This window comes from Thunnus thynnus, chromosome 20 (genome assembly GCF_963924715.1).
Source record: "Thunnus thynnus chromosome 20, fThuThy2.1, whole genome shotgun sequence".
Lineage (NCBI taxonomy): Eukaryota > Metazoa > Chordata > Actinopteri > Scombriformes > Scombridae > Thunnus > Thunnus thynnus.
In genome coordinates, this window is record NC_089536.1 from 10,583,426 (window position 1) to 10,610,567 (window position 27,142).

A 27,142-nucleotide genomic window follows, 5' to 3' on the forward strand; every position below is an offset into this window, starting at 1 on the left:
ATCTTTTTTCCTACGTTTTCTTCACCATATAAATTGTAGAAAAGCATTGGCCTCCTTTGCCACCTAAATTTCCCCAATATCGAAGCAGCAGTGGTGTTCAGAACAGGACCTGAGGGAAGAAGTGGAGGAAGAATATTCTGTCTTTTTTTTTTCTTTACAAAGAAATCAATGTTTTCCATTTGACAGAAAGAAAGAAATGTATTTTTGGTTTTATGAATACAATGAAACATTTAATTGTCTGTTGTAAATTCACATCTATAGCTCTAACTCGTTTCATTCAATTCAAGTACAGGGATGTTCTTCATTAAGTTCACTGAACATAGAGTTCATATGTCTATCTCCTCTCCAGTGGCCTCCAAGAGACTTGGTAATCACTATAGGGTACATTTAGAGCACACTTGCCCATCCTGGCTTATCTATGGAGAGGCAGATAAGAGCAGAGAGGACCTAGGCTGCCAAGCCAGCAAGGATAAAGAGGCTCAGGTTGAAAGATGGCCATGGTGTGAAGGCAAAACACTTAGCCAGCAGGATAGTATAGGATCTGCGTGTGTGTGACTGGATGAAGTGAGCTTGTGTGCATTGCTGTGTGTGTATGTGTGTATGTGCACATTAAACAGAACCTAGTTTCACATGCTGTGAAAGTCGTTTCAAATCTGACTTGGTGCCCAAACACACAACACGAGAGCAGCTTGGCAAGAGCTGCTCCATGGCCAGATGCCATCTTCGTCACACATTTGGAAGTAGCCCGAATCATCAATCTCCATACTTGCTCTTTTTTTAATATGAAGATATTTTAGTTTTCTCCATTTTTGAATATTTTTAAAATACTTTTCTTATTAGTTATTCACTTTTCTGCTAATATTTTTTATTATTGTTTATTATTTTTTCGCTGATCTTCTATGTTTTTTAAAAAAGTCTATATTCTGGCTCACATTTTTCTTTGAAATCTGCTCTAAGTGCCCTATATGAAGAGCTATATATGCAAAAAATTAGTATTTTAAAAGATTTTTGTGCAAACCAGTTTCCTTCTATTAGGACATCTTCATATCCTCACCAACCCATCCCCCACTGTAGAGATGTCACATAAATCTATACTTCACATACTCTTTGTTTTTGGAAGGAAGAGCAGGGGGGTGCAAATATTTTATTCTGTGTACTGCTAACAGTGCAGGAAGCGCTGCCCAAAAACTGATTTAGTAGTTAATAAGCTGGTTCCTGTGGAGTGTTATCGGAGGTCCGTGTGACCTTAGCGGCTCTTACTGGGTCAGACGTGGAGTGCAGCTGATTGCTTTGTGCTGATTCTCATTTCTGCCGCCTTTTGTGTGGAGTGTAGTTCAGGTGAAAAGCCGTATTGAGTGCCCACCTACTAAACTTCGGCTGCTCTTTCCAGAAATCTGTGGATAAGTGCGTCCTCCTAATGTCCTTCTTCTTCTCTCTCTCACTCTCTCCTCCTCCTCCTCCTCATCTCTTTCCATCTCTTGGTTTATCACTTTGTCATTTCCACACTCCATTCCCTCTCCCATTTACTGCCCTTTCTTGCACTCTTTTGACCTTTCCTCTATATTTTTTCTCCTTTACACCCACCTATCCCCTGTCCACTTCCTTTTGTTCTCCCATTGCAGCATAAACGCCACATCCAGACTACAACCAAGTACGTGGAGCTGATCATCGTGGCTGACAACAGAGAGGTAAGCAGAGGTCACACAGTCTTGACCTCTTTACCCTCTTCCATCAAATCCCACAGGAAAGAGTCTCAAAGGTCACATGCTTAGCTGCCCTTCCATCCCGTTGAGACACAGATAAGATGGCTCCACCATTGCCTTGTTGTCGCGTCTGATGTGTTCACTTGCTCATCCATTTTGCTCCCCAGTTCCAGCTACATCCTTCTGCATACTGCATTTGACCACTTGACTTACAAATGAGACTATTCCTTTATGTGCGCTTAAGATCTTAAAGAAGAAAGTGTGAAGAAAGTAAGATGAGACATATAGGTCAATGTCACATGCTTTAGCCAATCCCAGAGAGCCACAGAGACAGAATAAATGCTGGGTATAAGACAAGGTGGTTGAGGTTATCTCTTTAGCCTAAGCTCCACTGAGGAGCTCTTTGATGATAGCAGCTGCAGCAGAAGCGGCAGTGGAATTAGCATGAAAGTGATAGTGGCATAACTCCAGGACACCCTGTGAAGAAATTTCTAGAGCTGACACAATGTTAATATGTCCCAAATAATGTCTTTGGTGATAATAAACATTCAAGAGCACGGATCACCTCTCTCTCCCCTTGCTTTATTCTTCCTGGTCGTGTTGTTCAGTTTCAGAAGCAAGGGAAGGACATGGAGAAGGTCAAGCAGCGGCTGGCTGAGATCGCCAATTACGTGGACAAGGTAACAATCAAATCAACCGAGGGAATGTAGTGTTGGAATGTGATTTATTAGAGGTCACATCAAGCCTGGTGAGAATTAACCGACCTGCGAGCAGAAGCTGATTGGATTATGAATGGATGATCAATTCCATAACTCGGCAGAGAAATGTTGTGAAAAGGCAGATGTAATAAAACGTGCCGTGGGTGGCGGTTTAATAAAACAGAAGGCAAAGATGATTTATTCATATAGAAAGTCATACAGTGATTAATGTTTAAGGATTTGTTCAGAGCCACATTTTAAGTGATTACTTTATAGCATTTGTCTTTTAATAGGTAATGTACTGTGAAAAAAAAATTGGTAAAAGAAAATTTAGGGGAGACAGATGAGTCATTAACGTAAAACCACATCCCTCCCTCCCCCTCCTTCCTTCTCTGCATTATCAGTTCTACAGGGCTCTGAATATTCGTGTGGCTCTGGTGGGCCTGGAGGTGTGGAGCGATATAGACAAGTGCCCCATCACCCAGGACCCTTTCACCACCTTGCATGAGTTCCTAGACTGGAGGAAGGTCAAGCTGCTGCCTCAGAAGCCTCATGACAATGCTCAGCTTATCAGGTAGAGCTGTTACTGTAGCGCATAGTTGTGTTCAAAAAGGACATATTCACTGTTTGAAAAGTGTGATTTTACTCCAAAATTATTGAGAGCGCAAAATTAGAGAAAATTATATAGTAGTCATTGGAGCAGTCTTTGGGTCTTATTTATTCCAAGCAAAATTTAATATGCTGTTTTTGTAGTATGACTGCTATTTCCTGTTCTTCTTGAGCTGCCCTCAGAGGTACCCTGCAGTGTGGATTTTTAATAACCAACAGACAGTTTTGTTTCACCAAAACAAATTAAATTTCCTACCTCATAAAACGTTTGCAAAACATTTTTTGAATCAGTCATAGCCATTGGCATGTTGTGAAAGCCTCATGAGGTGCTAACAAAATGCTGACAGCTGACAAAATAACGCTCACAAAATACTCATTTGAATGTTAAACAAAGCAATGAGATGCTTCCAGTCGATGTAAGAACATTCTAAAAACATGAGCTTTGAAATACCAACCTATTACAAGTGTCCACCGTACATTTGTATTACCTGCCCTCTGCAGTCGTCAAAACGTTGCTCTACAGCACTGCTAGTGGTCAAAAAACTCTCCAGCGTGCCTTTAATGACTGTTAAAGTGTGAACACATACTGTATATTAATAATGTGATGTCCTCTGTTTTCTCCCACTTAGTGGGGTGTATTTCCAGGGCACCACCATTGGCATGGCACCCATCATGAGTATGTGCACAGCAGAGCAGTCAGGAGGAATCGTCATGGTACGTTGTGCTGAAGAATATACACATGTTGAAATATCTGTAATCCATCCTGAAGTAAAGGACAAAGAACTTCTTCCTGCCCTCCGCTCTTTTCCTTGGTCTCTACCTCCCTTCTATGTGACATAATACTCTCATATTTCTCCTCTGAGTCTCTTGTGTAAGGGTTGAGCTAAGGATTCCAGGGTAGATATTAAATTGTATTAACTTCAGGGCAGACACATCATTGAGTCTTTTTTTTCCAGCAAGGCCAATTGGAGGGTATCCTTAGTACCCTCCGCTTGCTGATAAATCAGAGCGTGTATCGATTACATGTGTGGAAACCGATACTTCTTAATGAGGCGCAACAAATGAGTAAATTTAAGGGTGTACGCACAACATATCGGAGCCTGAACGAAAACGCAGGGGCACGTCGTAAATGTTCACCCATTACCGAACTGCAATTCTAGACTATGTGCACAAGTCATGTTGTATTAACGCAAGTCATGCCATTATTTTATACTCTCTGTCTCTGAGTGGCTGTTTGATTTGGGGCCTGGTTGGCTGGTGGTAGGGTTTACAGCTAGTCCCCAGATGGTTCTTCACTCTTGCCCTCCCAGATGGCCAAAATGAGGACTCGGTCATTATGATAGAGCTCTATATACACACATATACATCACATCACAGACATACAGAATTTGTCTTCAGTCGACTCTTCTGCTGGGAAAATCACGACCCTGTTGTCGCAGTTGTCTCCCTTCATTTACAGAGTATCTTTGAGCTCATTAGGTGACTTCCCCTATGGGTCTCATTGTTATTTTTCTAGGCAGTTAAATCTTAAACATCCATTCTCAAACCATCTGGAATCTCCATTTACCAGCACTGAATGTTACATTGATTTTATTGGTGTGGTGAAACAGAACAGACAGTGGCATGCAGTGCCCTCTTGAGCTCCTCAACCTCATCAGTCAGTGAAGGTGTCTCAGTTTTTCCAGTAAACAGAATCAGGGTTTTTTATTTTTTTTAGCACAAATCCAGGGTTTGCAGTTGGAGCGCAGCATGTGCTGTCAGCTGATGACTGTTACTTTCAAAAGCCCCCAGCAGGGCAGTTCATCAGTCTAAGCTCAAGTTGCATAGCACTACTGAATAATGCACAGTGACGGAAGTCTCTAGAGGCAAGGTGCCCTGACGCACAGCTATGTATCCATGAAAAGCTGATAGCCGCAGCAACTTCATTATTTATCTGGCCTCTTCATGTGTTCATGTTGTACACACGTTGCAGGAAACCTTGGTACCTCAGCCAACAGCAGCTTTCACTCTGTGTGTCATTGTAGCTTAATCTTCCCAGTGCATCCTATAACAATGTCAGTTTTTAATTTCTGTTATGTTTGCCTGATCGGCTGGGTGATTCTCAAGCCGTGCTTTGTGAGTTTTCTACTGTCTTTCAACCTTTTTGTGAGTTTTGCTCAGAAGAGGCTCATATTTGTTAGAATAGAGCGGCACATCTGGCTCGGTTAAAGTTTGTCGAGCAAGCTGAAGGTGACAGCCTGCATTCTGCTGTTTCATTACTCATTTCAGTGCCACAACGTCGAGCAGTGGAAACGCTCTGATAAGCGCAGATCCAACAGCATTGTTTGTTTAATCTTGGCAATATGCAATTACACTCACTTGTTTTGAGTAATGTTTCTCCAGTGGGTCCTGTGGGGAACAACAATTTGGCTAGCATAAAAATTTTTATTATTTGTTATTTTCCTCTGAGTATGTGACCAGAAATGTCTGTTTATAATTAGCAGTTGTTTGCTGCAATAGAGCTGTAAACTGAACACATTTTACTGTAGGATGTTGCTTTTACCATCGTATTTAGTCTAGAAATATACTGGATAGAAACCAGACTGATAAAGTAAAGAAGTCTTGGATTAAGTATTGGTGAAATGAAATGGAAAGTTCAATATCTGCGTGAATTATCTTTTCTTTAGGACCATTCTGACAACCCCCTGGGTGCCGCAGTCACTCTGGCCCACGAGCTCGGACACAACTTTGGAATGAACCATGACACACCAGAAAGGGGGTGTGGCTGCAGGGTGACAGTAGATCGAGGAGGCTGCATCATGACTCCCTCCACTGGGTGAGTCACAGTGTTTATCTTGACTATTAAGAGTCAATTGATCTACAAGATTGCTGACTCCTTACTTCTTATCGCCATATCCAAGACTGTGGGAGTTATTTGGCTTTCATAAGCCCCAGGACAATCGCTATAATTCGCTGCTTCAGTGCTCTCCAGTGCTCTCCAGTGCTCTCCAGCGAGGCCCCTTTTGGTTCAGCTTTACAAATAACTCCAAAACCATCCAAAATGCATTATCATGATATCAAGCCATCATTAACTTTGCATTAATTTTGTCTCTTGTTTAACACAATGGGTGTTGCTCAAAAAAAGCACAGATTGTGATCATATGTAAATATTATTCCACATGCTCACCATTTCTAATTTAATGTCTGTTGAGCAGTAAGCAAATGATGCCGATGAACTGTTGGGCCGTTGGGTTTATGGCAGATCCGACAGCTGTGCTGATGCCCTGCGGCAATATGACTCATTCTGAATGGAAAGCCAATGGTTCAGTCACAGTGCACGGCCAAAGCAGTACAGTTTTACTTATTCCCTTATATCCCAAATGTAGTTGCTCTCTAAAAGACTTAACAAAAGGGCTTTTTGCAGAAAGCATTACACATGTGGGACCAAAAACTCGCTGTAGCCTGAGTGTGTGAGTATGTAATTGCATGTTTGTCAAACTTGAATGTATCATAATAACAAAAACTAAGTCTGTACACCTTATTGCATAATAAGGACTACTAATACTAATAAGTAATCAAGACAGGGATGAAGTAAATTGCTCACTATGCCTAAAATTGTCTAGTAGACCGAGTGGTGGGACAGGGATGTTCTGGGTGGAAACACTGGGTATCATTTCTAACCAAGGTCTAGTGGTCTGTGGGAGCCCCAGAGTGGTGTTTATGCTGGAAACATCCCTCCGTATTTAGTTTGGATCAGACCCATGAAAAACAAGGTAATGCTATTCTTGATTATAGACTCATAAAACAACACAGCAGTAAGATGTAGATTTATATTTAGCCCTGACTGAGGGTATCCCTGGTCAAGGACTTGTCCAAAAATGGCAACACAATGAGCAAAATTGAAAAAAAAACCAAGAAACTCTGGTGAAGTAGAAATAAAATAGTTTTGTCTCCCCATCTTTCTTGTACACCGTTTCTTTCTGACTCTCTCCTTTTCCTCCACATTCACAGCCAGTTAGAGTGATGCTATTCTTTGACATATATGCAACTTTAATGTAGGGAAATCTCTCTGCAGCTTCAAATAAATAGTTAACTACCTCTGAAAACTACTATACAGTTTTTATGTAGCAAGAACTTATCACCTGTCCCTTAAAATATCTAACTCTGAAGTCGTTCCTACGGAGCAGAGACGAACCTTTCTAAATATGAAAAAATGCTTGTACCAAACATAGACTAGTGAGAGATAAAATAAGACATGAATATTTTCTTTTTTTGTTCTGCTCTCCTCAGAGACTGTTTTTTTTTCATTCCAGCTGACAAAAGAAAGTAATGATCTAGTCCTTGGTTTCAATATAATCCCCTCTACACCTCCTTATTGCTCCATATTGCTACTCTGTTGTTTAATCCAGGATTAGGGAAGCAATGTATTTAAATAAGGATGTTTAGGAACTCTATCTTACCACAGTCTACTTCCTCAGTTAATTCCAGGTCAGCACCATATACTCAGCCTGAGGCAGTGCTGCATCTCCCATGGGTCTAGCTCAAGCCCCTTGCAGTTCCATGCTTTAAAATGCCATGTGGCCACACACATTAGCTCTGTTGCAATCACCTGAATGTTGTTCATCACCCGGCAGCTACATATTTACATAGTTATTTGTTTATAGCATTGACTGCCATGTTTTTCTAGGCAAGCAACAGCTCTTTTCAAAGCGCAATGTGATTATACAGAAAGCCTCTTCACAGGACCAGGACTTGAATGAGTTGGTACAAAAGCCCCACTGATTGCCAGCACCCTGCATTCAATAAGTGAAAGTACTGGCAAAACTCACCCACTCTCAGTCAGTGAGGAGTCCTGTCGTTTTGTTTCTGTTGTTTGATTCATGTTTTGTTCGTTTTAATCAAATAGAGTACAGAAATTTCTTCTGATATGTATAGACAGATGCCCATCATGCTCTCCTGGCTTTGCTGCGGGGCCAGGAACAGAGCAGAGGAGATAATGAAATCCAGTTCATCATTATTATGCGGGGTGAAGGGTTTGGGGTTGGTAGCGGGGGGGCGGTAAAACTGCAAGCTGTCCCGGTGCCAGCCTCACATCTGCACAGAGCACCGCTTGTTTCCTGCTCACACTGGTCACGGCCAATTGTCGCGTCCCCCTCTCCATCCAGCTCTCTATCCCTCCATTAACTCTAAATGAGAACAGCCTGGTGTCTCTCATCCTTTGAGATTATATCTCCTTAAAACACACAGACAGAGCGACTGAACTGCTGGTGGCTACTCAATGGACACAGGAACACATGCATGTGCACAAACATGAAAAATCCATCTCTCCCTGAGACTGAAACAGGTTCTGTGCTTGGTTACCTTCTCTTCATTTTCATTGTACTGTTTTTTGGTTTGATGGTCAGCTTTAAAACTTTATTTGCTATTTTTGCCCGGTCCGCTTGCATAGTTCTTTCATCAACAAAGTGTGGCTGTCTACTACCATTGGTGCATATTATGAGCCGGGTAGAGGCATGTGAGCCCAACCACTAGTTCTAGTTTCAAAGTGAAGTAAAAAAAAAAAAAAAGCACAATTCTTCCTCATGGCGTGCACATGAATTGTCTTCCTGTCAGGGTAAAAATTGTACTCTGATTGATCCACAATTCAGCTAAAACTGAACTTGGGAACAGTTTCTCAGTTTCAAGAGTGTCAGAAAAAACATTTCATAATACCACATTTTTTTATGTAAAAACAGCTCCGGGATTTGGATAAACTGCCATTGTGAAAACTCTCAAAATTATTTTCCAAAATCATGTTATGAAGCAGGTTTCAAGATTACTTACTTTGTAATGCAAAATAGTTTAATTAGTTATAAAGTCATACTTTTGTTATCAGTTCTATGATATATGATATGTATATCATATGGACTATATGTTCATATTAATTAAATGCAAATAAATACAGTCACTGGCCATCTAAATCACTCATGAAAGCTAAGATGGTGATTGACAGCCAGACTCCAGAATGTCTTATTCAGCAGGTTTCATTCACTCATGGGTCAGACTCTGAGTAAGATGATGACTGGAGCTTGGGATTACTGTCAGACCGAGATTGATGTATCTCCCCTGTCATAAAATAATCAGGAATCACAGAAAGTGAGTCAAAGTCCAAGACAAGCCATGGAAATGTGACCTGTGCCCGGCTGAAGAACAGGAACTCTCCAGTATGCCTTTTTTTAATTGGGTCCATTGGGAAATCAATGTGAAAATGCTCTTCAGTATCTACAACGTAGGCCAGACTGCCAGGCACCAAAGGCCACAACAGATCATATCACCTAATGTCATCGCCCAGAGCTCAGGCTCTACATGCACAAAGGAAGCCGTAAAATTGTTATTAAATGTGTAGTGAAGCGACTGTGGTTTTGAATTACTTCAGCAAGTTTGAAATATTTGTCAGAGTGACATAAACCGGCTGTGCAGGATGTGCTGGATGGGTTTCCCGGTTCTCCTCTGTGATCTGAACCACAGGGACAGACAGAGGAGGAGGAGAGAGCCCTGGCCAGCTAATTTGGGTTAAAGGGTTCTATGTATTTTAATGTGATAGTTTGCCGTTAGAGTGATCTAAGACACAATCTTCCAGGGCCATGCAACATTTTAACAAGAAATGTGTAATTTTGTTCGCCACTGAAGGCAAAATGCACTGAGAGCTCCCAATAAAACTAACCTAATAGAGCAACCTTTTGATCTTTTTGGTTTTGGATGTGCATGTGCTACACTCCTAATGCGTTTAATTTTGTTAATTATCCACTTACTGTAATTGTACTTGAGTGACATCAAGAAATGCAGGAACTATAAAACTCGAAAAAAAAAAGAATTTCTGTCAACGGAATAGTAGAGACAGAGGAAAAGCAACAGAGCTAATAGGAAAGTGTTCAGTTTAGTTCATGAACTTTCAGGGATTCCACTTAATCCATTGTTATTGTCTACACTGATCACTCCTTTTCTACATCTCCACAAAAATATGGGTTACCTGCCACAATTCATCTGGGTTTGAAAGCCTTCCACTCTGTAGTGTTATCACAGTGTGGGGCTTTAGGGGCCTGTAATAGATCTGGGAATGATTCCTTATCAACAGACCTCCTACAGATCCATTAAAGCCTTGTTTGGCCATTGCTGCAGCTTAGTTGCAATGATTGCTTTGTACTCTCTACCAACCATCAACTGCAGTACCTCTGGAGCTTAGGAGCCAACTGTCAAACACTGTGTCGAGTGTAGGTTAGAAATGAACAAAAGAACAGAGAACAGAGAAGAATTGATCCCGTAATGGAACTGGAGCACAACCAGGTGGAAAACAATGCAGCAGTACAGAACAGAACAAAAAGAGGTCTTAGAGACCAGGTAGAGCTTAACACAGCTAATCCTTTGTAAAGCCAGAACGGGACAAGAAAAAGCTCAAAGGTCAGAGTCACTGGGTCTTTTCTTTTGAGGTGCTGGCCCAGACTTCCATGTGATGAGGGATTGCCTAGAGTGTCCTTAGTCTGCCACGAGCCCCAAATGTGCCCACCGTGACTGGCCCTGGCACTGCTTTACTAGCCCTGGGGACTGCAGCTGCTAAATGCTATCCACTGTAATTCATCTGGGCGTCTGCCTTTTCACAACCATTATTCCTCTTCCCACCCCCCGACTGTTGCAGGGTAGACCAATTATTTCTGTATTGCCTCTCATAAAGAACAGCTGGATCCTGAGCTGCTCATGTATCTCAGGGTTACAGAAAAAAATAAAAAAACCCAGGGATGTGAGTGTTTGTCATGCATTGCATGGGCTGGAAACTGAATAGCAGGGCTGAGTTCATGGAAATTGAATGAATGCGGCAAAAGGGGGGTTGCATCTTGGCAATTTTGGCCCAGACTTTGGGGGCAAAGAGGAAATCAACAACAGCAGTTGCTAAGGAAGTAGCCTGCCTGTTGAACAGCAATCTTGACAGCTGTTCATCATAGCAGGATCCCTGGAGGAGCTCAGAGAGGAGGAGTGGAAAAAGAGGGGGGGCAATTATGGCTGTTATTACAGCTTTCCTTGTTTCTCTTTCCTTTCAACATTTCATTACAAATCCACTCTGATCTTTTTCTTTAATACTTAGAATATCTAGAGATCAGCTTCGAGGTACCCCCACTTTCACCTAACACAACCTCCGGATAGTATTGACGTTAGAGAGCAGCAGGCTGTGTGTTTGGGGGAGGGGGGGTCAACAGCAGGAGCTGAAGTAAGCCGCCTCCACACATGATGGAAATCAAAGGCAAGTCGAGAATGAGGTCATGTCAAAACATTCACAGTGTCATGACATATTTAGAGCCGTATTAGATGTGAAACCCAATCAGACAAAAACACAGTTTGAAAGAGTTGTTGACATTGAGCTACATAGAAATGCCTCCTTCTCGGGAATGAAAAAGAGGTTATTTTACGGTTTATATTTCAGTACAGCCAATGAATCTGAGTTCAAGGCTCAGTCTTCATCTCCATCTCATTTAAACTCATGTATTGCTCATATAAACACCTTTGTGAGCAGCGTTTATCGGACTGTCAAGGACCATTATAAGACTGTGTTACCCCTTGATGCCACATCAGCTCATGTTCCATATTAATTGGTCCCTATACACACAAGCTTCTCTTTTCATTATTAAGGCTTAAAATATGCTTATTGAAAGATTTATAGATATTGCCAGTTGTGCTACAGCCATGACATGTTTGCTGCCTTTTCAACACTGTCACTCTCCTGACCAGAAACACTTCACAAGCTAACCAACCAATTTCCCTTGCTGCCATTTTGGAAAATGCATTATACACTGGATATATGGAATGTATTTGATCAACTCTGTAGACAGTTTGCTTATTTGGACTTTTCTCGCTGTTCTGAATTTTAAGTTAATGTAAAACGGACACATTTTCAAATCATCAACAAATCATTAAAATTAATGTCGGCAAAGGTTTTCGAGCCAACTGGGCATGCAGTCTGACTGCGTCTGCATCTCCTGACATCCAGCTGTTGGGTGGGTTGTGGCTGCTGTTGCTGGGTGCATACTTGGTCTGTTTATTATCCTCACTTCATCAGAGTTAGCACTCTCACTGCTGTGACAGGAAAAGTCTAACTGGCTCATGCAAAGGAAAGAAAATCAACCGTCTACAGGCCCAAACAGGAGAGTGGGTGGCAGAGGTAGTAGAGGTGTAAAGGTACATTTGAGGTGGTACACTTCACAATGTGCGTTTCAGAAAGTCAAGAGCCTCTTGAGAGAAACATTTGGACATCTAAGTTGACCTGGATCCATTTCTTGTTTCATGCACATCTTTATACACAAAGACAAGTGTGAATATTATGTCGAGTCACCCATTTTGGCCTTGTTGTGCTGAATTTATTGTGTGGGTGGAGGTATTAAAAACCTCATAAGACACTTCTTTATCAAGAGCCACAGAGAGCACAAGATACAATCAGCACGTATTCATGCACATTTCACACATACGCTGTCATCTAAGGCACTATATTATCACAGAAAAGCTCAATAAAACTGCATGAGGTCTGTAACAAAGCTTTTGGCAGACAGAGCCGTGGGCTGTGTGCTTTCCCCATGGAGCAGACCACCCCTTCTGTCCGCTCCAAAAACAATATTAAAAACACACCATTCCCTGTTTCTCCCAAATTTATGGGTGTTGCAAGTCTTGCAAAGGAAGTACTTTTTGGTTTGAGTTTTTATGATCCCCTGTCTCATAAAATATATCTTATCAGATCTCCCACTCTCTCCATGGAGGGAGAAGTCACCGGGGCTCTGAGCTCTTTGCATGCTGATAGAGCTTTGGAAAGGTTGCTGAGCTCTAGTGGTTAATTGATTTTGTGATTAGCAGCAATTAGCCCTGATTACATCAGACTGAAGAGGGCCCTTGTGAAGGATCTCAATTGTCTCCCTACTCTCTCTCTGTTTGTGTCACTCACAAAATATTTCTTTCACTCGCAGGTATCCGTTTCCCACAGTGTTTAGCAGCTGCAGCAAGAAGGATCTGACTGCCAGCTTTGAAAAAGGTGTGGGGATGTGTCTGTTCAACATGCCTGAGGTCAAAGTGCTCTATGGTGGGCAGAAATGTGGCAACGGCTATGTGGAGGAGGGAGAGGAGTGTGACTGTGGAGAACTGGAGGTGAGAGTGCTAAAGGTCATGGTAAACAAAGCGTTTTTTTATCTCCAGACCTCCTACAATTCTTCAACATTCTTGTGCTATGCCCTTTCTGCCAAAATTGAAATGTCTTTCCGAACTGCTAACCATAAATAATTGGAAATTATGTTGCCTGCATTTGATAAATGAAATATACATAAGTGCTAGTGAGAGTTTCTGTAGCTTTCCTGACAGAAACATGGCACAAACCAACATTTCCCAAAGTGAACGCAAACTGTTCGGTTTCGAAAGCTCTCGTAATGCAAACACAGTCTTCAGAAAATGAGCTTAGAGATATGTGTGTGAATTTATTTATTCAGTGCACTGAAGAGGTGTTTGGGAGGATGCTTGTCTGATCGTGATACAATTCGCTGAGAGGAAACATCGCTGACAGCTTCACCCTGTCAACTTGTAAATTATTTAAATGGATCCGCATCGGCATGCACATATGTAATGGTGACACACGTTGCTAACTGCTTCAACTGCAGGATGATAAACCAGTTAATCATGATCCGACAATCAGCAGAGGCGGTGCTGACAAGAACAGCATTATGAAATATGAGGGAGACATCTATTACGATTTGGAAGGATATTTTGAATTATATAATAGCCTACATGAGAGAACGTTGTCTTTTGTTTACACTTTCATACCCAGTTAGTCTTTTTTTGTGTGCTAGTTGACATATTCAGGCCTCAACCAGGGTCAGACTGAAAAGTGGCCTTGTCCTTCAAAACAAAGAACTGACATACTGTAAGCCCTGCAGGCCTGAGCCAGCAGCGATAATAAAGCTCTCCACAGAGCTGAGCAGCGTCATGCCAACCCAAGCCAGATCAGAGTGCTCAAACAGCACCTCTCTCCACCATTAAAAAGCCTCATTAAAAAGCCTGGGTCCTATTCCTCACAATCACAGGCTACTTCTTTTCAGCACGACTCCTCCGCCTCCTTTGGCCCCGGGGACCATGGGAAAGGCCCTTAATGGTCTTCAGGCTGAAAGAAGTTCTGGAAGGCCCATCATGTCAGCTGTGTCCCCTGCCAGCTCCATCCATCTACTTCCTCCCGACTCTTACTGCACTCGGTTGTACAGTATGTTCAGACTCTGGCTTAATGGCAAGTGGGAGAGAGCTAAACCTCGAGGTTCTAGTCAGCCTGCCTCTGTGTGAGATCATACATGCACAAGCACAGACAGACACACATGCGTACATCCTATCCGCTGAGCTTTGTAAATGCTTCCTTCCATCACCATCAGAAGGCACAGAGTTGCTGATTGGTGCAGTGCATGGCTCATGATAAAGGCTAACATGAAACAGATGGGCCTCCATGGTGAGTGGGGAAATATTACAAGGATGGTATGTTGAGATGAGATACTGCCTGTCTCTCTGTGCACATCAAAAGTGCAGTCCAAGAAGTTCATATTTTATTTTAGGATGTTTTCTGTTGTTTTCAGCTTTGCTTAGTTAAGGAATCAGACTAATTTTAAATCTACGCAACACTGTGAATATCCTTTCTTTTAACTTAGTTAGAGTTGGTTTAAGGCTTCACAAACTATCAAAAACTATGGCTAAAGTAAGTTGAATTTGAGTGCTACATTAGTATCAAGAAAAATGACACTTGTTTAAAGGAAATTCTTGAAATTAGTTCAGTGAGCTTCATTTCAAGATGGGTTCAATTCCTGGCTGCATTAGTCACTGCACTGATTATTCCTTCCTGCCCATACAGTATGAATCATTGTGTGTATTACAACCTTCTGATGCTCCTCACCCTCATGTCAAGAAGAAGAAAAATTGGGGTCTTGTTTTCATATATTTCTTGGTATTTGCTTACCCCATTGGCAGATTTTTTTTTTGTTTTGTTTTGTTTGATACAGATTACTCTAGTCTAGAGAACACTTTGTTTGTTGTTCCAGAGTTTATTTTTACAGTGTGTCCTTTCTCTTTTCCCCTCCTCAATTTGCTATTCTCTCCACCTTCCAGCTCATGGTTCCGGACATCTGAATGAGCTTGTAGGGTCTCCTAGATGGAAACATAATTGTTTTTAGAGAACTAGAAACTGCTATTTCCTCTGTTCTGCCAGGTTTTTAGTTTAGTTGGTATGAAACACAGCCTTGCTAGGGCTGCACCCCCCCGATAACAAAGTCTGAGCATTTTCTCTGAGGTGAAATACGATCTCTTTGTGCAGAGTTCATTTTTCTTTACTTTTGTTCCCCTTCACTCACTGTACATTCCCTTTCTCTGGTTGCCTTTTTTTCTATTTGTTTCCATCTGAAGGAGTGTATGAATCCCTGCTGCAATGCTACTACCTGCACTCTGAAGGGGGATGCTGTCTGTGCCCACGGACAATGCTGCCAGGACTGTCAGGTATGATACAGGACATCGTGACAGATTAACTCCAGTCTCAAAATTTAACACATTAAGAACATTTGGTATATCTCTTTCCAGAGCTCTTGTTGGCTAACCACACATTTGTCTACGCTTCATTATGTCTTTGTCTTTATATCTGTTGCTTGCTGTATTTGAGTATAGCTGAAGCCAGCAGGCACTCCATGCCGTGAATCCAGTAACTCTTGTGATCTACCCGAGTTCTGCACTGGTACAAGTCCTCACTGCCCCTCCAATGTCTACCTGCATGACGGCCACGCCTGCCACAACGTGGACGGCTACTGTTATAACGGCATCTGCCAAACTCACGAGCAGCAGTGTATCACACTGTGGGGCCAAGGTATGTGGAAAGCTCCTTTGCTGGTTCCCGCTGCCTGCAAAAGGCTCAATAATGGTCGCCAGCTTTTCAATGTGTTTCATTGTGTGTTGTAGGAGCCAAGCCAGCCCCGGGCATCTGCTTTGAAAGGGTCAACTCGGCAGGAGACCCCTATGGCAACTGTGGCAAGGACTCTAAAGGCTCCTTTGCCAAATGTGAAGCACGGTAAGACCTTCTGTTCCCATAGAAACCAATGAATGCATTTAATTGTATGGTCTTATTGTCTTAAATGACAGCTTTCAAAGCTAGGAACTGGAACGGATGTTGATTGGCTGACACAATCAGTTTATTAATCAATTAACTGATGGTCAGAAAATTAATTAGAGCTGCAATGATCAGTGGATTCATTGATTAGTCAATTGACAGAAAATTAAGCAGCAACTATTCTGATAATCGATTAATTAAGTCATTTTTCAAGCAAAATGCCTGATTTGATGAAAATTGACTGCTTTTCCTTGTCTTACATTATATTAAATTTAGTATTTTGGGATTATAGACCGCTGCTCGGAAAAACAAGACACTAATCGATTAATCAAGAGAATTATCTGAAGATTAATCGATAATGAAAATAATCCTTAGTTGCAGCCCCAGTACATTTTAGGTTGCATCCTGGGCTTTGGGAAACGGTGATCAATATTTTTCACCATTTTCGGACATTTTATAGACCAAACAATGAATCGATCAAATAATCAAGATTATTCGATCAATTAAATTGAAGCCCTAGTTGCAGCCCTAAAATTAATCAACAATATTTTTGATCATCAAATATTCTTTTAAATCAGAAGAAGATGAAACACTCTTTGGTTCCACCTTTTCAAATGTGAGATTTTGCTGCATTTCTCTGTTTCATATCATTGTAAATTGCATATTTTTTTGACTGTTGGTCAAAAAAATATTTTTTCACAATTTCATGACATTTTATAGACTAAACTATTAATAAATGAAATAATTGACACGTTAAACAATGGAAATAATCTTTTATTTGCAGTCCTAACTGAAGGTTTCATAGTCGTTTGGTCTAATGCAGTAAGTTACAAAATCTCTCAGGATGAGGTCTGAAAACAGCACAAACAAGCTGCGTGTTCTGCAGCTTCTCTAATTGGAGAGCGAGAGTGAGAGGAAGAATAATTGCATATATACACATTTGGGAAAAGAGTGACATGTTATTCAATTATCACATTTTTACTCTCCCTGTTGTTTGTTCTGTTTTCAGAGACGCTAAATGTGGCAAAATCCAGTGTCAAGGAGGAGCTAACCGCCCAGTAATTGGCACCAATGCTGTTTCCATAGAAACAAACATCCCCCTGCAGGAAGGGGGAAGGATACTGTGCCGCGGTACACATGTCTACTTGGGTGATGACATGCCCGACCCCGGCCTGGTCCTGACAGGGACCAAGTGTGGAAATGACATGGTGAGATCTGGGGCCTGTGATGGTTAAATACAGCCAGTATAGATAGAAATGCAACACACAAATCAACGCAGCGAACTCATTAGTAGTGGTGCAAAATAACTATTTACATTATTTCATATTTAAGTACAGTTTTGAGGTAGCGGTACATTTCCAAAGTATTTCCACTTTACGTGACTTTGTATTTCTACTCTACGATATATTCCAGGGAGATATTGTCCTTTTTACTCCACTACAGTTATCTGACAGATATACTTACTGGCTATTTATATGTAAAATCCTGTATATACTTCTCAGTATATACAGGAAACTGATTAAGAATACCACCAACCACAGCATTAAAATGCTTCTTACACATTAAGCCACCAGTAATAGTACCTATACCTTGACATATATTCCATTTATTACTTAAAGTACCTCTTTACTTTTAGTACAATTCTGAATGCAGAACCTTTATTTACAACTGACTTCTGTTGTATTACGACTTTTACTAAAGAATTTGAATAAACATCTGAATTAATCCATCTGTAAGACTGTGTGAAAATGCAATATAAAAATATTGCCCAAAATCTGGGAAAAAGAAGTGGAAAAAGTGATGTGGAGTGAAAAGCAATGACTAAGAGGTTGTTCAGGGTGTGTCTTCTTGTCACTTCAGTCTTGGTGAGCCTGAGAAAGGCACATTAGACGTTCGTCAGACCAGACACTCAACTGACTCACCATTGTTCAGTCTATTTGGCATCTTCCAGTGGTCATCATATTAGCCATCGATCTCTTCAATGATACAGTTACTCCATTTACACTTAATTTACTTCTCCATAAACCTCCACCCTTAAGGAGGATCCAGCCTCAGACCCTCATCTGTCAAGGGTTCTGGCTTTACTCTCTCCATGCCCACTGCTGCCAAGCTCATCTTCGCATCCAGTTTGGATATTTTTGGGTGGGGTGCTTCTAAAGAGCCCAAATTCCACACCATGTAACTTTCAAAAAAACATCCTTAATATATTCTTGAAAAATTCCAGTGTTAACATAATTATATTTCATGCTATGCTGTTTTATAGCTGAAGTGGTTTGTCAGTGGCAAATTAAAAGAAATAACAAGCTGGATCTGTTGGTCTTTTCCCTTAAAAGATTAAAGGGTTCAGATATTACTGAAATGCTCTTTGAGCTCACACTGTCAATTTTTAATGTCTTTGTCTGCTTCAGATGTGTCTGAATCGTCAGTGTCAGAACGTCAGTGTTTTCGGTGTGCACGATTGCTCAGCCAAGTGCAGCGGTCGAGGGGTGAGTACAGCAGCTTTCAACCTATTTCAGTGTTGTGAAGTACCAATGTGATAGGTGTCTATCTCTAAAACAATGCCCACCCAGTTCAGCTGTTTACTTAAAATTCTATTCCTCCCTCTCGCGGAAGCTCAATTTGGCTGTAATATGCTCAAAATGCTCACCATACAGCGGGTAGGGGAGCCATTACAATGCCTTGCAATCAATCATTCTGGATGCTGAAAGGTTCAGTCAATTAGATGTAATGGCTTCATTTATGTTCAGCTTTTAGTGCCATTCATCATATTTTCAGGCGGTCGTCCTTGTCCCAAAAACTGTGCTGAAATCTGAAGTCCAGACTTTACTTTGCCAAAACCAGGGAGCAGTGACACACAGTTTGACTTTGAGCCGGGGTGCATGGATATTAGATTTTTCTTAAATGCCACCCATCAAACGTCCATGGGTGGTCCCGTTTGAGATGAAATATGTGGCTTTGGGGTATTACGTTGAAATTCACTAGTAGATCCCTGAAGCTTTGGCTTCAGCTGGTAAAGTTGTTGCTTCATCTAGACTACAGAGAGAGGAAACTGTTTTTACTACCTCTTAAAGTGAAACATCTCCAGTCATTATACGGTCATATTGTTTGTCTAGCTTCAATTAAGACGTATCTATAAAGACTCTTTGACTCGCAAAAATAAAAAGATGTTGCTCCTCGAGGAGAGAGGGTACTCCTGCATGCACAGATTAGATCAAGATGTTGCCTTGGAAAGAGGCCCTCACCTGCTCCATATTATCCTGCTGGGGAATCCTCATTCCTCTACTCTGCATGGCAGGAAGACGAGAGAGAGAGAGAGAGAGAGAGAAAGAGAGAGAGAGAGAGAGAGAGAGAGAGAGAAAGAGAGAGAGAGAGAGAGAGAGAGAGAGAGAGAGAGAGAGAGAGAGAGAGATTATAACAATGTGGTATAAGGCAAAGAGTCTGCTCTGGTTTTTATACCAGACATCTTTGCCATATGGACCTTAGCAGTGGCGGCTTGTAGTTTGCTTCTTTTCTCTGTTTAATATCATTGTGAACTGAACATCTTTAGGTCACAGACTGTTCCTTGGAATTGTGATTGTGACATTTTGTGCTATTTTTTTTAGATTAATTATTTGATTATTAATCAAGAATGGGAATAATCAAGTTTCCTCCCTGGTGTTGTCACTCAAGTGAATCCAATGTCATAAACTCTGCTGCATAAAGAGGTGGCATGTTAGGCAAATGCTCAAACATAGCATGAAAATGGCATGCTGATGACTGCATTTCAGGATCATCTAACAGTTAATTGTCCTTTTAATATACTGCAGGTATGCAACAATAACAAGAACTGTCATTGCGAGGCTCACTGGGCTCCTCCGTTCTGTGACAAGGCAGGTTTTGGAGGGAGTGTGGACAGTGGCCCCATCAGGTTATCAGGTAACTCAACAGTACATCAAATGGTTGATTTATTGTAGTTTAGGTCATTCTGTGTTATAGGTCTCAGGCATGGAATGATTGAGCATTTCAACAGTAATATACCACTGGTGCAAACTGCAGAAAACCATAGTTTTTATGGTAGGAAATGCTGGTGTTAAAAGCTTTAAAGAATCCTCAGAAGTCCAGGAAGTTTGTAGAGAATTTTAGACAACAAAGCAGTAAAAACTGAATGACAAGTGTGCAGAAATGTTGACAGATGCAGGCTGGGGCTATGTCGGGTTCAGTGCTAGAGGAGACTTATTATCATCTCCATGTGTGTTTCTGAGCAGACAGTGGGAGCCTGACAGTTGGCATCCTGGTGGCTCTCCTCACTGTCCTGGGAGCTGGTTTGATCATCTGCATCAAGAGAAAAACTCTACTGGGCCTGCTGTTGACGAGTAAAAAGAATCCAATTGAGAAGCTCAGGTGCTTTTTCATAATAATCAAATCATAAAATGCTTGGTTTTAAATGCAGCAGTGTTTGTGAAAAATCATCAAACAGATGCTCTGTGGGACTATTTTTGCGATTGGTCACACTGTGAAGCCAATTACTGTGTATGATTTGTTTCGATGTATAATTTGAAATATATTACCTTTGTAACTGATGTTTGATTAATATGATAAAGTCTATAATTAGAGGTATATAATTTCTTCTTTGTATTCCAGATCAGTAAGCGCTGCAATCAGCGGACCATCCACTCCTAACCAGCCTCAGTCAGTGAGCACAGCATCTCCATCTCGGCCGGCTCCACCTCTACCACACAGCGCCACCATCTTCAAGGTCACTATATCTTTCAGGGACCATTACAAACATACAGATAGAAGTGTTTTGCAGATAGACAAGACTTTTGTACAGTATCCAATCACCAGTAGTTGATCCGTGCTGTAATATTCTTCCTAGAATGCTGCAGCTGCTGCGATACCACAAATCATTCTCAGCGGGATTGACGTGTTGTTTTCACACAAATGGCAGCTCATTCAAATCCAATTAAATCATCCCTCTCTATGTGGACATGCAGAGGAGGTTCTGATAATAGAGTCTGTGGTGAACAATGTGTTCACCACACTTGAATACATTTCTTGTCATTAACAGCTGCCTGTTAAAAGAGAAATTTATTTGTCTGAGCATTTCTCACACGAAGAATGTCGATGGGATTGCTTACTGGAGATATAAAGTCATCCTGTTAGTGATAATTGCAAGACAGAGCAGGAGTTTTACTCTAATGACTTGTGTGCCCACATATCTGTGTGCCTTAACTACCCCATTACTGCCTTGACATGCTTTATAATGGGAAGTGACCCGTGATCGATTGAGTTAGGAGTGCTGAAATAGGAGAAGCTGTGTCAGAATTGACATTTGTGCTGCAGGGTGGCACACCAATGAGGCAAGCTGTTGTGCATTACCATGAGAGTGGTGTTTCCAGTTAGTAGCATGTGGTTTTCATTGGGTCTCAGTGGTAAGAAGAGAAAGGATGTAAGGCTGTTTGATGTAAGCACAGTGCAGGTGAGGTCATTTTCCAGTTGTTGGGAGCTGTGTTAAACCGCCGCATGAGCGCATACGTGCGTGCCTTTGTGTGTGTGTTACATTGTGTGTGTGTTTGAGCTGTGCACATCTGGCCAGGTCTAAATACCAGACAGACTCATATTTTGGCCCTTTTCTAGGTCTGATTTGTCTCAGTGGTGTGTGTGTGTGTGTGTGTGTGTGTGGGCTCTTTAGCTGTGTCCACCTTTGAATGAGGCACAACGGGGGCTTGTGGCAAAGATTGGCCCCTCTCTTTGATAGGTTACTTGAAGAGGTCTTGGGGAATAGTGACCAGGTCAGTGGGAGCGTTTGATTTATACATCTTTGACAGCATCAGGAAGATTGGTGGAGGAGGAGGAGGAGGTTAACATGACTGTTTCTGATAGGAAGCAGACGGTTTCTCTTCTGACTGACTCTTCAGGCTCTGTCTTTCATCTCTCTACAGCCTCCTAACCGGGGGCCAGAGGCGGTGCTCCCACCGGCCCCCTACCCCTCCCACAGCCTGCGCAGACTGCCCCAGTGCCCTCCAGTTCACCTCAGCCACCCTGTCCCTCTGTCTCTCACCCTGTCCCTCTCCTCTGGCCCTGGGCAACCGAGACCCCCGGTGCCTCCTCCTCACCGAGCCCCTCCACCTCACATCCACGTTGCACCCAGGGGCGCTTCGTTTCGCAGTGCGTCACGCCATAATTCCTGCAGGATGGTCATGGTGAGTGAGTTCTCTGTTCCCTCACTTGGAAACATTTTATTTGATGATGTTCCTCACTGTAATTTCTCCACTGGGCCTGGGGAGCTTTTACTCTCTAATACCTAACCAGGAAAATGATGTTGTCATTGCACCTTCAGACTCGTGTTGTGATGTTAACCGTTTTCATGGTTCTTTTGTGTCCTATAAAAGTATATGCATGTTGACAGTTATGCACAGTCTCATAAAATTACGAAGTTAACCCGGGAGCTAGCGTCATCCAAGCGAGACTTCAATTCTACAATACAAACCACCACATAAATAATGAAAATGGAGCCAGCTTCGAAGAGGAGGAGAGATGAAACAGCAGCTAGAGTGAGCAAGTATGTCCAAATATCACAGGGTGGTAAACTCGCTGCCACTACTATTCCGTGGAGTTTAGTTATGGCATTGCAGGCTGTCAAAGTTGGGGGAAGAGAGAGCCAGAGGTTCCTGGGGTTAAATCCCTCTCACTCAGTGATTCTCAAAGACTCTTATTTGCCTTTAATCCGGTATGACTTGTAACCTGTGGGCAAGGGAGAGAAAAAAGAGACCCAAAGAGAGTGAGAAATGGGGAAAAGAGAAAAAGACAGAGAGAGGCAGGCTAGAGATAATGAGCGAAAGAGTCGATTAGTTTAAAAGAATTGATTCATTTTTTAAGGCAGAAACTGAAAGCATTTGCTCGCTCCATTGTTAACTAAATATAATTTTTTTTGGATTGTTGGTCGTACTAAATAAGCAATTTGAAGACATCACCTTGGCCTCTGGAAAAAATTTTGATGTTTTTTTATTGTACTATTTTTAAGCCTTTTTATAATGAAAATTATCATTAGTGGCAGCCATACATGCAAACAAACACATAAATACAAGGGACAAAATAGCCGAATCAAATATGCGCAACACACACAAAGACACTTTGCATTACAAACTGAAGGTCAGCAATCACTTCAAGCCTGAAACTATCTTTGAGTTCATTTATATCACAGTCCAGCCTTTAGGGATGAAAATGACACCACAGGGGGGCTGAGGTCAAATCGATGCTACACAAGTATCGGGCTAATTAGAGGTGTGTTACGTACAGTAGATAATGACATTCTAGTCTTGTCCAGATTAATGGAGGGGTCACAGAAGGGGTCTGGCTTTAAAATACAACACTTGTCTTGGAGCTAATAAACGTGATGACAGCGTGTGATATGTATATCAGCATTTTTACACTATTTATTCTTCACTGTGATGTAAATATGCCAGATTTAGCTAAATCGCTACTTGTTATGTGCAGTTTGTGGACAGCTTAGCCAAACCAAACAAAAAATGGAAGACAACAACACTAAGGAGCGTAAAGCAAAATAGAGCATGAATGGAAAATATGTTGCAAAAAAAAAAGTATCTTATTTGCTTTAATTTGCAGAGCCATTTAAAAAACAGCTTGATTCAGTTTCACAGACCTTCTAGGTTTCACACACACGCACAACAGGTGAAATGCAGCCGCTCTTGGCGGTGTTTTGACGTGAGGAAGTACATCTTCCCTCTCAGCTGCTCCTATTTAAAGTCAAAGTGTGAAACTGAATGTGATTCCTGTTGGCAGCAGACATCACCGCCAGTATCTTTAGCAGCTGCTTGGCAGCTCCGAGACGTTGACAAAGCTTTTTTTCCCCTCCCTACAGTGAAAGCTCTCTGCTGGGGGCATGGAAGCATTGTCCTATGGTAAGCTTAACCTGATGGAGCCAGCAGGTTTTTAGACAGACTTGTGAGATTTGGGTTCAATTTATTCTAAGCTGACGCTACAGTAAACTTTTTGCCTATTAATCACCTTATTTGACATGCTCTTTTTTCATTTTTATGCATTTCACTTTAGTAGTGTACTATACAACTGTTCTGATGTTTTCGGATGGAGCTCGAGCTGACCACATTGCTTGACAGTATTGGCTGTCAACATGATGGAGTAGTTGCAGTGCTGATACTTGACCTTATGGATGCAAATGGGAGACATATCCTGCAATAAAGACTTCACTGACAGTATAAAGAATTCTAGTTTTCAATGAAAACATTAGATTAGTGCATCGACTTTGACAAAGGGGTGATGTTTTGAATTGTCAGACCCAATTCCATGGGTAAAGTCTGAGGTTCGGCTTTTTGGCCCCTTCCTCTCTGTGATGTTTGAGGGGGCTTCTCTACAACCAAGGAGACAAGGAGGAAGTGAATGGAGACCAGATGGGGAGTAGGTAGCAGGCCTTTATCATGACCTCAGTCTTCGAGAGAAGATTAAAACCACATGACAGCTCGTCTCATTGCAAGTTGCATGGGGGATGCCTGAAAAGACGAGGACACAACCAGCATGTATAGGCTGTAATTGTCTGCGTGTGAGTGCCACCTGGTGGAGATTCTTAGTTATTATTTTGATGTATCTGTTCTTTGTCAGGAGTTGGAGAAGCCCAGTCCTCCTCAGAAGCCCCTTCCTGCTGATCCAAGGAGCTCTCGTCTGGGGCGAAGTCCCTCTGTAGTGCGAGGCCACACTGTAATCCAAGGGTCGTCTGTTGTTTGTGGCCCTGCACCAATACCTGGTGTACCCAGACCTGCGCGCCCTGTCCGACACCCGGATAGGTGAGCTCTAGCATTCACCAGATTAATTCTAAAACAAATTCAATTCTAATATCATTCACTGAGACATTATTTTTGCTTTTCTCCCCCATTTAGACCCAGTCCCAAGCAACCTCCAACACTACCAAAGCCTTGCATAATTGCCAACGTCAAGTACAGCAGCTGAGACTTTGGCCGCAAGGGACATTGTTGTGATAAGACACTAAAAATTTGCACTATGAAAACTCTGAAAACCTTAAAAAGATGGTGGCTTCTCTGAGTTTTTGAATCAGGAGATCTGCCGTGTCCCTTTGGTGCTCTGTCTCTGAATGGTGCTACGAGTCTGAGCTCAGGTACATGTAAAGTATTTATATTCTGTATTTATTGCCACGCAGTGCACTGTGCCAGACACTTTTTCTACACGGTAGCAACTTAGAATTTTTAATTAGTTGTTCTCATCAATTCCACAATTTGTTTTTTGTCATATCAGCTGATTTTTGTCAAGGAGAGTGACAGGAGTTTTTTTTTTTTTTAAGCCAATCTGTGAAATTGTGATTTGCAAAAATGTTGAAATGAAATGAATTGTGTTTTAATGAAGGGAACCCTTTACATTATGATTCTGTTCTGTATACTATAGGAGGAGATGAAAAAGAGTACTGTGCAATGACAAATGAGAACAGATAAAACCTCCGGGAACACTTGTAGTTTTTTTTTTTTAAAGGGTAATGCTCACTGTAGCAGCTTTGAGCCTGTCTGACAAGGCAGAAAAAGAACACAAACACTCTGCCATGATATTACTGCAATGATGATTACACAACTGAAGCATTGTCTGGATATTTGGGGAAGAGGGTCTGGTCTTTCACAGACAACTGAAATGCGGGTCTGTTTCTTCTTCATTTATATTTTGGAAAGGCAACTGGTTAAATTGTGAAATGTCACTGATTTGCCATTTCCTTTTCATTAACAAGACCCAAGAAACTCACTGGAGGGATCCAACCAAGTACTGAGGTATGAACTCAACATAGATCTAAAATGAGCCGAGATCAAGGGAGCATTCGTCCCTCAGAGAGAATAAACTCTGAAAGATTGCTCTGCTAAAGGTCATGTGTGTTTCTGAGTATTTCCCTCTATGCCTTTCTGCACCAAGGACTCTGTGTGAAACTCTGTTATTAAATCATGGCATCACTAAGGACATTCTTACCAGCAGTGGCTGTAAAGGCTTCATGGAGGCACTGTGTGGTTTCTGGATCAACAAGCATGTTTTTCTGAGAGGGGAAAGTACATATTTCCTTTTCAAGGACACATTTCTAGATTTCTTTCTGCCACTGAAATGTAGTCTAGTGGTTACTCAGTGCTGAGCTACCAATCATGCAAAACAGTGTAGTTATGTGCAGCAGTTATTCATTTTCTATTTTTTGTACCTTTTTACTTTGGCTATTGAGATTAGTATTTTAAAACCAATCTACAAAATCCTACATAAATCAGATGTGGTAATTGAATGGTGTTTTATTATTTTTGCAGATGTTTTACTGGATTGCAATGCAGCATATGTACATTCACACTGAGCAACATTTCCTTTAGCTCTCGTTCACAAATATGTAGGCTTCAAACTGACATGTACTGAACTTTGGACTTTTGTTACTTTTGATACCGTTCTATTTTTAATAATGCACTAGTTTTACATTCAATTGCTTTGTTTCCTTTGCTTTTTCAACGCTGTATGTCCATGTACTAATAGACAGTATTTGTGTTTGGCCGCCTGACTGTACGTTATGTCCATATGTTCCTTGTATGTTGTGTTACAGGTGAACACATCTTCATGGAGAATGCTTTTTTATGATGAATGTTTGATACGTCATATGTAAAGTAAACACTTAAAGTGTCAGTGTCTGGTCATGGTATTTTGAACACCCGAGCAGTATTAGTAAAACTGTTTTTCAAACACTGAAGAACATTTTTGTTATTGATTTTGATGCAAGGTACTCACGTTTGCACGTTTTCAGCAAGACTGGCATTGTGTAAAAAGAATATTATATGAGAGGAACCTTTATTATTTGTAAAAGCTCTTTTGAATGTTAAAATTGAAAGCACAGTCTACAGGCGCACACTGACAACAGCGCTTTCCCTCCTGAAGTCCTACTTTTTGAGAATACAAAGACATATTTCATACAGTATCAAATTTTAAAAACACAACTTCAGAGTATCTACAAAAAATACCCTTTTTTAAAGAGCAGCTGACGTTTCTTTCAT

General features: G+C 41.4%; 1 protein-coding gene across 1 annotated transcript in view; it reads left to right on the forward strand.

The window, feature by feature from the left end:
* The window catches only part of adam12 (ADAM metallopeptidase domain 12), a 77,413-nt gene extending 50,636 nt beyond the window's left edge, over window positions 1-26,777 (forward strand). The window contains exons 7-23 of the mRNA XM_067577389.1: window positions 1,623-1,688; window positions 2,312-2,383; window positions 2,806-2,975; window positions 3,640-3,724; window positions 5,677-5,825; window positions 12,970-13,147; window positions 15,428-15,517; window positions 15,683-15,878; window positions 15,971-16,079; window positions 17,128-17,326; window positions 18,527-18,604; window positions 19,925-20,033; window positions 20,363-20,498; window positions 20,739-20,853; window positions 22,040-22,300; window positions 24,735-24,916; window positions 25,010-26,777. Coding sequence (XP_067433490.1) covers window positions 1,623-1,688; window positions 2,312-2,383; window positions 2,806-2,975; window positions 3,640-3,724; window positions 5,677-5,825; window positions 12,970-13,147; window positions 15,428-15,517; window positions 15,683-15,878; window positions 15,971-16,079; window positions 17,128-17,326; window positions 18,527-18,604; window positions 19,925-20,033; window positions 20,363-20,498; window positions 20,739-20,853; window positions 22,040-22,300; window positions 24,735-24,916; window positions 25,010-25,079 — 2,265 coding nt within the window. The 3' untranslated portion in view covers window positions 25,080-26,777. The remainder of the gene's footprint in view (window positions 1-1,622; window positions 1,689-2,311; window positions 2,384-2,805; window positions 2,976-3,639; window positions 3,725-5,676; window positions 5,826-12,969; window positions 13,148-15,427; window positions 15,518-15,682; window positions 15,879-15,970; window positions 16,080-17,127; window positions 17,327-18,526; window positions 18,605-19,924; window positions 20,034-20,362; window positions 20,499-20,738; window positions 20,854-22,039; window positions 22,301-24,734; window positions 24,917-25,009) is intronic.
* The last annotated feature ends 365 nt before the right edge of the window (window positions 26,778-27,142 follow it).